We start from the raw sequence: 11,652 nt of genomic DNA on the forward strand, positions 1-11,652 counted from the left end.
GGAATTAGTGCTCTGCATTTAACCCATCCAAAGTGTGTGTGTGGGGGTTCGGTGCCTTGCTCAAGGGCACCTCAGTCGTGGTATTGAAGGGGGGGGAGAGAGCGCTGTACATTCCGGGGAGCAGTTGGGGGTTCAGTGCCTTGCTCAAGGGCACCTCAGTCGTGGTACAGTCGTGGTACAATCCCTGACGGTACGAGACAGACTCGAACAACCTTTGGGTTACGAGTACGACTCTCTAACCATTAGGCCACGACTTCCCCTAATAGCAGTTGTATATTTAGAACCTTGCAGATGTTACATTTTATTGTAACATTAGTGCAGTGCACACAACATTAAAAAAATAAAAAAATAAAAATAAAAAAATTATAATAATATATACATATATATATATATATATAATTTAAACATCTGCATTTTACATTTAACATGTTTGTTTGTTTGTTTTACCATCTGTGTTGCTTTCTAGTAATGGTCTATAATCACCACTTTTGATTATTAACCTTTTTTTATCCTTATTTATTAAAATGATCTATTTAGTCCTTTGAAAAGCAATGGCAAGTGAACAAACTGGTAAAAACACTTTGGCCCGTACGGGGGTCGAACCCGCGACCTTGGCGTTATTAGCACCACGCTCTAACCAACTGAGCTAACCAGCCACCGTTTCCAACATATCGTACCTAATTACAACTTCTTCACCATGACATTTAGTCACCCAAGTTAGTATGTTTGAATGATACATAAATACATTCCCACATCTTTTTTATACTTTAATTTATATCCAAAATGCACACCATCAAAAAAGTCAATAGGCATATGATTAGACAAAGACCAGTAAGGAAGAAATAAGCGCAACCGACCTCGTGGCGCAACGGTAGCGCGTCTGACTCCAGATCAGAAGGTTGCGTGTTCAAATCACGTCGGGGTCAATAGCTTTTTGCGTCCACATTACATAGTTATTATTATGTCAGATTCTTACAACAACAACAACAACATTTATTTATAAAGCACATTTAAACACAATGTAAATTGATCCAAAGTGCTGTACAGTGATCAAACAAATCTACTAATAAAAACAACAACTACACACATACAAAGGCTAAAGAGTAAAAATAAGATTTAAGTCTAGACTTAAAAATGTCCAAAGAAGGAGCAGATCTCACATGATAGGGGAGACCATTCCAAAGCTTGGGGCCAACCACAGAAAAAGCACGATCACTTTTGATTTGTACCTACACCGTGGTACAGTTAGAAGCAAGTGACTCGAAGATCTAAGTGCCCTAGCAGCAGGACAATATGGCACAAGAAGTTCAGAGATATAACTTGGTGCACAACCAGACAATGCCTTGTAAACAAACAGAAGAATTTTAAAATCTACCCTGAATTTAACGGGAAGCCAATGAAACAGGAGAAATGTGATCCCTCTTTTTTGACCCAGTCAAAATCTTGCCGTAGCATTTTGAACAGCTTGCAATCGTGACACTGAAGATTGAGGAAGACCAGAATAAAGAGAGTTACAATAATCCAATCGAGATGTAACAAGTGCATGAATCACAACTTCCATATCCTTCCTTGAAAGAAGATGCTTCAACTTTGCAATTGATCTCAAATGGAAAGAACTTGCTCTAATAACAGCACTAATTTGTTTATCAAAAAATAGAGAGGAGTCAAAAATCACTCCAAGGTTTTTGATTTGTTTGCGTACGTTAGTTGAAAGTGGACCTAACTGAGCTTCCAAAGCAGGAGACAAAAGTGCAGGACAACCTAATATTAAAACCTCAGTTTTATCCTAATTTAACTGCAGGAAATTGTTAGACATCCATGTCTTATATCATGTACACATTTCAATAAAACATCAAATGAAACAGCAGAATCAAGCCTTACTGGTAGATAAAACTGAGAATCATCCACGTAACAATGATATGAAATACTGTATTTTAAAAAAATGTGGGCCAAGGGAGGCATATAAAGGGAAAACAGTAAAGGTCCCAAAATGGATCCCTGGGGCACTCCACACAAGACAGGTGCAGCGGATGAAAAAATTAAAATGGAAATGGAAATTAAAATTTCCTAAATTTACAGAAAAAGTCCTGTCCTCGAGATACGAGGCAAACCACTTTAATGCAGTGCCTCGAATACCTACCACACATTCAAGTCGATCAAGAAGAATGCTATGGTCAATGGTGTCAAATGCCGCGCTCAAGTCCAACAATACCAACACAACACAAGCACCTGAATCCAGAGAAAGCAGCATGTCATTTGTAACTCTCAATAGAGCTGACTCAGTACTGTGTAATGATCTAAAACCAGATAAAACTTATCTAAAACACTAAAAGAATCCAAAAAAGACTGAAGTTGTAAAAACACTACTTTCTCCAAAAGCTTGCTGATAAAGGGCAACTTAGAAATTGGCCGATAGTTACAGAACATTGCTGGGTCAAGCTGAGGTTTTTTCAGCAGAGGTTTCACAACTGCATGTTTAAAACTGGCTGGAACAACACCTTTAGCTAAAGAGCTGTTCACTATAGCTGTTACAATAGGACTAATAGTCGGAAAAACATCCTTAAAAAGACGTGCAGGAATAATATCTAACTTAGAACTTGAACACTTCATAGTAGAGACAATATCATCTAGCTGATGTGATAAAACAGGTCGAAAGGAAGACAAACAACTTGTGGTACAAGGCAATTGCAAATTAAATGATTCAGAAGGAGCAATTGAGGTTCTGATAGCATCAATTTTTTGAGTAAAATAGTTTGAAAAATCCTCACAAAGCTCCGAGGAGGCCTCAGATAATAAATTCCTACAGCAAATGATTAGAACAAGTGAAAAAAATCCAGAAACGACTATAAAACTTTTTTTTCTCCCGAAACCTACATTATTTGTCAATATACCTTTGAGGAAGTATTGGTTATTTGTCAACTACTGACAATACTGGATGGGTCTTGCATTTTTTACCACAGAGAGGCGCTGTAAGTACAATGTTAGCACGGCTGTTGACGCTAAGCTCTGAAATAAACGCTAAAGAACCGTCAGCTTTATTAAATCTCGTTCCCACATATTCTTTTTTCTAGAAAACTCGGAGGAACAGTCCACACTTTAATAGTGCACATATTGGAAAATAAGAAAACAAAAACAGGGCTCGTCCGGGATTTGAACCCGGGACCTCTCGCACCCTAAGCGAGAATCATACCCCTAGACCAACGAGCCGACGTGATTTAAAGTTCTAACATCACCCTAAGTCCTTAACAGTTTAAAACCGTCTTACTGGCAGTCATTAGGCGCGTTGCCATTACAGATTTGCGCAAAACTTTGGCGATATTTTATAAATGTCGATTAAAAAAAAAGTATTGCGAAATGACGGCGTTTGCATTAACCAATGTTATGCGACTAACACAGCAGAAGAGAATGACAAAAGAATCTGTCTGGAGCTGGAGCCTGATTGTAAATAAGTGCTGGCTGTGGTGGGTAATACCAGAGCTGGAGGTTATCACGAAGCCCTGGCTTTCCCTTGGATCTCATTTTGAAAAGCCTTTTGCCAATCCACTTGTGATCCTCTGTTGGCAAGGTCTCTGACCACAAACGAGGAAGCGGAACTACAGATGGACCTTGCAATAATGCCCCAGAATGAGCTCTCTTTTTATAACTGGTTGTAGGACACTGTTTAACCACGCCAGTACAAATTCAAAATAAAAATACACACACTACATAACATTTTGTTTACAACTTACAAGTAGCCTACATTAATATATTGATGGACCCAACTTTTGGACAGACTACTTTTTTTTTTGCTAAATACTTTTTGATTACTTTTGGCTTAACCTGTTGATCACATTGATAATCTTGTACCACTATGGATACAAAACAATAATAATAACAACATATTTCATTAATTTAGCATAATATTATGCAAAGGTTTCCCAAACTATGGTTCATGAAAGTACAACCCAGCACTGGTTACTCATTTTGTTATGTTTTTTTAAGGATGGTCTCCTCTTCAAACTGACCATAAATATAATATAGAAATAGGCAACAACACGATAAATAACCAGAGGAAAAAATTATTTCGAAATATATTTAGATTAAAAAATAGAAATTAAACCAAAGAAACTACTCTTGGAAGAGGATTAAACGTGGTCTTTTTATCTGTTCAGTGACCAATCACAAGGCGACAAACAAATTCCTGTTTATGTATAAAAGTTCAGTTAAAACACTCACTCTCAAAGACTTTGATTTCTCTTAATACACACACACACACTTTATCTTAAACGCTAAAGGACATGATCATTTTACACAAATCAGCTAGAATGCCAAGAACATTGGAACTTAGTATACTTTAGAATACAGCATGAAACAAAATAAAACTAGTTGCGCATGGATGGTAATAAACGATATCTTAAAATGTGACTTTAATATAATAATTCTACCTTCTTTAAATATTTCATTCTAAACCTTATTACAAGAGGATATCAACAATGATTATATGGTCACCGAACAAATGCAACCAAAATTTCTCTTGATTGCAGTTACCCTTTTGTTCAGCCTTAGCCTGAGTTTTATAGGAGAAAGAAATCACAAAACAGGCCTCAGTAAAGAGCATCCATTTCATGAAGGGCCTGCCACCAATGAGACACTTAAAAATACAGTTCAGAGGAGAGTAAAAAGAAGAGATGGGATTGAGAAAGGGAGGAAATGAGAACATAAATGTCCCTTCTTAAGAGGCAGTGAACTTTCTGAGCGTGATAACAATGAGAGCGAGAAGAACAGAGGCTCCGAGGAACACGGCGATGACGATAGCTGTGATAGCACCTGGCCCCAGCACAACTGAAACCAGAAATAACACACACAATAAGATCGACTTTGAATGAAACTAAGTTCTTGTTATGATAGACCTCATATAATGACATATAACTTTCGTAACACTATTTTGTAAGTTGCTTTGGATAAAAGCGTCTGCTAAAATACAAAACTATAAAAGATCTCTTTAGTACGTACTTTTCAGTGGTATAACTTTACCTTCCTCCTCATCCAGAGTTATTGAGAGTGTACCATCCTCATAATCAAAAGTGAAGGCGTTTTCTGTGGGGTCTTGGAAAGGGACTTTTGTTGTCACATCGTAGCCTCCAGCGCCAGATAGTGTGTCCTGATTATCATTCTGCAGTGTAGGGGAGGAATCAGCAACTGTTTCTGATGGAAGGTAAAAAATGTGAGAGATAGATCAAAAGATATTTACACACACACTTTCATACACACTCACACACATATATATTTAAGTAAGTCGATATATCAAAAAAAAAGCAAGAACATTAAAAAAAACAAATAAAATAAAAAGAATTTAGGACGATATAATTAAATCACTAATAGCTACAAGTAATACTACTAAATAAAAAAAAAAAACAAATGAAAGGAATCTATGATTATATATATGATTATACATTTAAACCTAACAACAGCTACAAAGTAAGAGTACTAAATAAATAAATAAAAATAACCTGGGATGACATAAATACAAGTAAATAATAGCTACAAGTAAGAATACCAAATAAATAAATAAATAACGATGATATAGTTAACTAAATAATAGCTACACCTAAGAATAGTAAATAAATAAGACAAACGAAAGGGACCTATGATTATATATTAAAATTACTTAATAATAATTACTTAATAATACATTTACATTTAGTCATTTAATAGCTGCAGTTAAAAATATTAGAGTAAATAAATAAATAAAAATAGCCAATGATATATTTAAATAAATAAATAATAGCACATGTGAGTTACTAAATAAATAAATAAAAATAATCTAATATGATATATTAAAATAACTAAATAATAACTACAAGTTAGAATACTTACTAAATAAATGCATACATAAATAAACACAATACATAATTTTTTTTATACATAAAGTCAATCTATTATGTAACCTACTTACTAAATTTTGAGACCAGCAAGATAGTTTACGCCACCGGCCAGATATCATAAGAAGAAAAAAGTTCTTATGAAGATACAAAAATGGTTGCTTTGCTCAACCTAAGATCTTGCAAAACACATTTGTGTTAAGAATGTCCAAAAAAAAAATTTGGTACTTGTTAAAGTGAGCTGCAAAAGTTGAATGTTTTTTTCCCTGAACGTTGAGCACAGGGAATGCACAGAAAGTGGCAAATGTCAGTCACGTTCTATATGACTCAATATGAGCGTCTTTATGGAGGATTAGCACTACAGCCGAGCTATCCCATCCTGCACGTTCCTCCCCTCTTCTTCTCCTCACATCTCTCACTGACATTCCACATCTCCCGCAGGCATGGAACAGCCATGCCACTTTTCTCACCTACACCATACTCACTGAGCCCAAAGCTGATTTCCTATGTTACAGTCTGCCCAAAGTTCCCAGAGGGCACCTTATGGACAAAGGTTCTGACCCCAAAATGAAGGGACAAAGACAGACAGAGTGAACATGGACAAACAGCGGGATACCAAGCCTGACCCTGCTGGAACAACCCAACGGCATGGGTCAAAAACGAACTAAAACTAAACTCGCACATAACAGACAGCTCATTTGTTGTTGAAAATCAAAGTATTTACACGCAGCAGCCACGTATACCACCTTTCCATGCATCTAAACACTAAAATGCTCATATTGCACCCTAAATCTTAAAATAAAATCGTAAAAATAAAAGGTTAATATTTGGAGTCACCAAGTCGAGGATGGCCAACACACGAGTATTTTTGATAATAGTCAGTTTGCTCAGCGAGACGCACACTTTCCTGACTCGAAGCAGGTTGAAGGTACGGCGCGAGGCCAGCGATACATCAATGAGCCCTTTACTTGAGGGTACAAAAGGGCGCTTGTGTGGTCAGAGAGGACAGCTTGAGGCAGAGGAACCAACGGCCTAAACACAGCCAGTACACTGCAAGTCAAACAAGCTTGTTTATGAAGCCAGTCTGTGGAAAAGCACACACCTCGGCGTCAGCGTGCGTAACCTGTTGATTTGAAAAAATACACTTTTTTTTGTGTTCGTCACTTCTTGGCCTGCTTAAACATTTGGCGAGAGGACAAGGCTGTGGACGACTGTGAGATGACAGCATGCAGACAGGTGCATGCGAATGACACAATCCCCCATGTCCTCATCTCACCTCACGCCCTGTCTAACTATTGTCTAACAAGCTATATAAATAAATGTGACTGGACTTGACAAGGACTAGTCATCACTAGTCCAAGCTGTTTAGCATTACAGAATTTGTTGTCCTCGTGATTTTTTACATGTAAACGTGAAATAAAGCAAAAAATGGCAAATTACATTAAAGTAATACCAACAAGCAGCCATAGTTATGGCTGAGGAGAAGCATCATGCATTAAAAATTAATAGTCAAGAATTTTCATGTAAAAGGAAAATCATTAGTAATTATTATAATGCAAAAAAGTCTATTATTTTCAAGAGTTCTTCAACATACACTCTAAAAATAAAGGTTTCAAAGGGGGTTTTCACAGAAGAAACTGCAGGTTTCCATAGAACCTTTCAGTATAAACAGTTCTTAGAACCATTTTTCTTAGTAAGAAATTAATTATAAAAATATAAAGAACTTTTGTGGAATGGAAAGGTTCCATGGATGTTAAAGGTTCTTCATGGAACCACTGATGCCAGTAAAGAAACTTCATTTTTAGTGAGTGTAGTGAAATACTGGCAATTTATCCGAAGAGACTGTGACATCATGATCATCCAGACTTTTGAAACCATGCATTCACATGAGAAACATCAAGCAACTGTGCCATCACCACTTCCTTTAGACCTTGAATATGTAAAAGTGCAGTATTACATCATGTATTCTGGCTGGAAAGTCTGAGATTGCCGTAAAGTGCCATTTTCGTCCATTTTATGAGCAGGTTTGTGCATTTCAATATATTTTTTGGAACTATTTTATTCAGCACTAAGAGATGATGGTCATAAATGGCAATCGTTTTGCAATTATACTTATTAAAAATTATGCTTTTTTGGATGTACAAATGAACTTTGTGCAGCTGTTTATGTCTTGTTTTTCCCTAGAGCCTAACAAACTATCTCTTTGTCCTTGTAAGCACTGAACCCAGGACTAAATTCAGCTTCAACACCTGGTTGTGAAAAAGAGAATGTCTGAATCACTGAAGTCAGCATGACGCTTTAGTCTGCAAGAATAAAGATACGTTCAATGAAACATTTCAAAAATCTCTTCTTTTGTTATATATATATATATATATATATATATATACACATACACATACATACATATATATATATGGCATATTTTGATTTTGAAGCCCAAAGCAATTATCATACAACAGAAATCACTTTGCAAATGTTCAACTTTGAATGTCCTACTTTCATGCTCAGCAATGGCTATTCATGGCACCGAAAGGGGCCTTGCAAAATCATAATGGTCAACAAGGCGAAAATGACGTGTGCACAATTTGGTATTTCCAAACAAGGTTTTTCTGGACATTCTTTATCATGGCCACAAATTCATAAACTGATTCAACACCTCTTGCATCAAGACTAGCAACAAATTTTTTTTACTAAAACTGACAAACTCAATTTCTCACCTGTAGCCACCAACAAATCAGAACCCATTAAATCTTTCCTAGGAACTCAACACAACTATGAGAAGCCCATCACTGATTAGATGGGAAGGAGGTGATGTTACCTGACTGCACAAAAGCCATGCAGATGGCCAGAGCGCCAATGAAGACGAGCCGAGATAAACCACTGTAATTGCTGCAGATGCCCATGGTTCCTGGCCGGACTCTTCTGCTCACGTTAATGAAAGAACACAGAGAGCAAGTGAGAGACTGAGTGAGAGAGGCAGGCGTAGCTGGGTTTAGGTGGGAGGACTCTGTATGGACAGTGAAGACTTTTGTCAACTCTTCTAGTAACTGCACACCCTCTTCACACCCGGATAAGTGACTCTTTCCACTCCTGCAGCATCATGCCTTCATGTCCATCAGCGGCCCGGGCTGCTTTTCTGTTGGATTTCAGATCATAAGAGGTGGGTCATGAAGAAGGCAATCCAATTTTATTACAATCGATGTAATTAAATTTAATTAATGTAATTAAATTAAAAATCGATGTAAAGCACCCTGGGCATTACTATATTTATTATAATCAATTATTAAAAAGTGGTTAGTTCCAGTCCTGGATGTTGATGCAGCATTATAGCGGGAAAAAATAAAAATAAAAAAATCAATCTCACAGCATTTACATTTTGGCAAATTGGTGGCGAATTTGTACTAATTCATACAATCACATTTTTACATTTTCGTACAATCTGTTTAGACATGTTTAAGACTGTTAATGTGTAGACCTTCACTTTTTCTAATCTAAAAAGAATGTTTTCGCATGATTAACATGATGCAAATTCATACAAAGTCACCACCTCATAAAATATTGGTTTACTTCATCCTGTGGAAAATTGTCATGTATTTTTTTCTTGTAGTAGCTGTAAAATACAGTCTCATACGGTTTTTCTTTGTAATTTCAAGAATTTTTTTCCTGCAAGACATTTTTGCACCCTGCCACCAAACTGAAGTTATGGAGACATGAGCATATAGTACATATCAATATTAGTCTTAGATGCTGAGCCCCCTCCATAAACACCAGACAGGAACAAACTGCTACAAACTTTCATGTAACGGTTTGTGAAGGGACTCTTTGGCCTTGAATCTCACCGCTTTTTACACTTTTCATAGAAAACTACAAATAAATGGTAAACTGAAAATTGGATAAACTGAAAAAATTTGAAAACTTGTATATGACACTAGTATCATATTAACAGCACAAACCATTTCATGTCTTGTAGCTATACTTTAAAAAACATTTGCATTTAAATGTTTACCCTGGTGCAATGCACTTCAATTGTAATTGATTAAAGGACTGCACTTGTTTTTAAATACTGATGCACTAAAATATTTTCTGTGGTAATTAGGAACACGTTCCAGAATTAGGTCTAATTTTGACTTGAGACTCAACCAAAGAGAAACTAAAAACAAACTGTTGATTTTAGGAAATAAACAAGAAACTCAACCCAAGTAACAGGTTAAACATACAGACAGGGCTGCTATGAATTTCATAACTTTTAGTCAATCATAACGATTGAAATTCACTTGCATAAAGAGGTACTGAAAGTCAATGAAATACTTTAGTCGAACGTAACTAGAAACATGTATATTATAGGCATTTCCCATTGTAAAACGTCCTGAAATTTCCAAGTTTTCCATAACCATGGGAATCTGCAATGTGCGTAAACATTTGCACAACCCTGCTTTGTGCATTACGAGCAAAAGCGTGCAGAACAGCCCACACAAGAGGCTGATTTATTCATCGTACTGCAATAAAAAAAAAAAGTTTGACTCCACTGGTTCATCATTTCCATATATTATAATACAGATGCAGAATTGAAAGTTTATTCTTTAAACAGCCTAATATTTTACAAAGAAATGGGTAACTGTCTGGAACTTTCAAACTTGTCCTTAAAACAGGACACTGTTGATTACATTTCCTCGAGTCCTACGTTGTTTTCGACGTCCTTCAACATAGGGGCAGCAAAGCGGGAGCGGAGAGAAGGGAAGAAAATGGAAAACACTAAAAGAATGAGGGGAGGAACGAATAAATTAAAAAAGGAAGTTGAAATGGGGATAATACATAATTTTTTTCCTCTGCACTCCTTTTATTCACACTTAAAGAAACACCAGTCAGGAGATGAGCATGATCGTGAGCAGACGCTCCATCTCGGTGGAGGGACACTGTGATATTGGTTGACTCCTCTCCTGCAGAAGCAAGCCTCTCTCTTCCTTTTCTCAGGTCGCTGTGTTTTTGGTTCTTTTCGTGGCCGTGGGGCAGCGCTGTTATTGCAACTGTGGTTTCCTCTGGATTAGGGAGGAAGAAAAACTTGCTGCCCCGAATCTACTCCAAAGCAAAGAATTGAGGATACAAAAAGAAAAAAAAAAAAACAGAAGAGAGGAAAAGGGTTGAGGAGAATATAAGGGAGGCTGTTCAGAAGGGAAACTGTCAGTTGGGGGAGCTTGTTGATCAGCAGGCCTCAAAAGTCTTCCACAGTCTCAATCTCGCCCATGTTGAGTCTCTCAGATGAGGCATTGACAGAAAAACCTGCAGAGACATTTGGACTATAATCAGTGATAATCTATTTTATGATAATGAAGCACATTTTTCCTCCAATTCTCATTGCAATGCATCTGGCTTTTATATATATATATATATATACTTTCTATATATAGATTACTGAGCACATTTAGCTGAGAATATTTCAGCTTTTTGTATTTTAATGTAAAAGTTTTTTTTTTTTTCAGTATATATATATATATATATATGCATTTTAGTAATGAGAATTGTAATAACTAATTATTGGTCCCAATTTAAAAAAAAAACTTTTTTTAAATGATAGAAAGACAGATAATTAGGAAACAATGTTTTTTTCACATTGTAATGCATCTGGACAATTTATTATCGTGTTTATTATTTTGTTTAACCAGAGCCTCTGTTCTTTGTTTTGACATATTGCATGTTCAGATATTCATACAACAAAATATTCTGGGGGGGCAATAAACTTTTGTAAAAAAAAAAAAAAAGGGATAAAAAATGTTGGCGGGGGCGGACAACTTTT

General features: G+C 36.3%; 2 protein-coding genes and 3 non-coding genes across 8 annotated transcripts in view; 1 reads left to right on the top strand and 4 right to left on the bottom strand.

The window, feature by feature from the left end:
• Positions 1–582: 582 nt before the first annotated feature.
• trnai-aau (transfer RNA isoleucine (anticodon AAU)) lies at positions 583–656 on the bottom strand. Its single transcript has one exon. It is a non-coding gene; the product is annotated as a tRNA-Ile (tRNA).
• Positions 657–854: 198 nt separating this feature from the next.
• Positions 855–926, top strand: trnaw-cca (transfer RNA tryptophan (anticodon CCA)). Its single transcript has one exon. It is a non-coding gene; the product is annotated as a tRNA-Trp (tRNA).
• Positions 927–3,135: 2,209 nt separating this feature from the next.
• On the bottom strand, positions 3,136–3,207 carry trnap-agg (transfer RNA proline (anticodon AGG)). Its single transcript has one exon. It is a non-coding gene; the product is annotated as a tRNA-Pro (tRNA).
• Positions 3,208–4,247: 1,040 nt separating this feature from the next.
• On the bottom strand, positions 4,248–9,915 carry LOC107737391 (uncharacterized protein C2orf82-like). 2 transcript variants are annotated; one of them, XM_016548882.1, is made up of 3 exons: positions 8,680–9,915; positions 5,014–5,184; positions 4,248–4,821 (listed from the first exon to the last, which is right to left on the bottom strand). In XM_016548882.1, exons 1-3 carry the CDS (start codon positions 8,762–8,764, stop codon positions 4,712–4,714), a joined length of 366 nt encoding a protein of 121 aa, XP_016404368.1. In that variant the 5' UTR covers positions 8,765–9,915; the 3' UTR covers positions 4,248–4,711. The 2 variants fall into 2 exon arrangements, with proteins under 2 accessions (XP_016404368.1, XP_016404367.1); XM_016548881.1 differs by having other exon boundaries at positions 4,993–5,184.
• Positions 9,916–10,776: 861 nt separating this feature from the next.
• Positions 10,777–11,652, bottom strand: part of LOC107737390 (PERQ amino acid-rich with GYF domain-containing protein 2) — a 33,905-nt gene continuing 33,029 nt past the window's right edge. For all 3 annotated transcript variants that reach the window (XM_016548879.1, XM_016548880.1, XM_016548878.1), the window contains one exon: positions 10,777–11,138. In XM_016548879.1, coding sequence (XP_016404365.1) covers positions 11,071–11,138 — 68 coding nt within the window. In that variant the 3' untranslated portion in view covers positions 10,777–11,070. The remainder of the gene's footprint in view (positions 11,139–11,652) is intronic.

The sequence above is a fragment of the Sinocyclocheilus rhinocerous genome, unplaced genomic scaffold (assembly GCF_001515625.1).
Source record: "Sinocyclocheilus rhinocerous isolate Xijiao unplaced genomic scaffold, SAMN03320098_v1.1 scaffold1095, whole genome shotgun sequence".
NCBI classification, from domain to species: Eukaryota; Metazoa; Chordata; class Actinopteri; order Cypriniformes; family Cyprinidae; genus Sinocyclocheilus; species Sinocyclocheilus rhinocerous.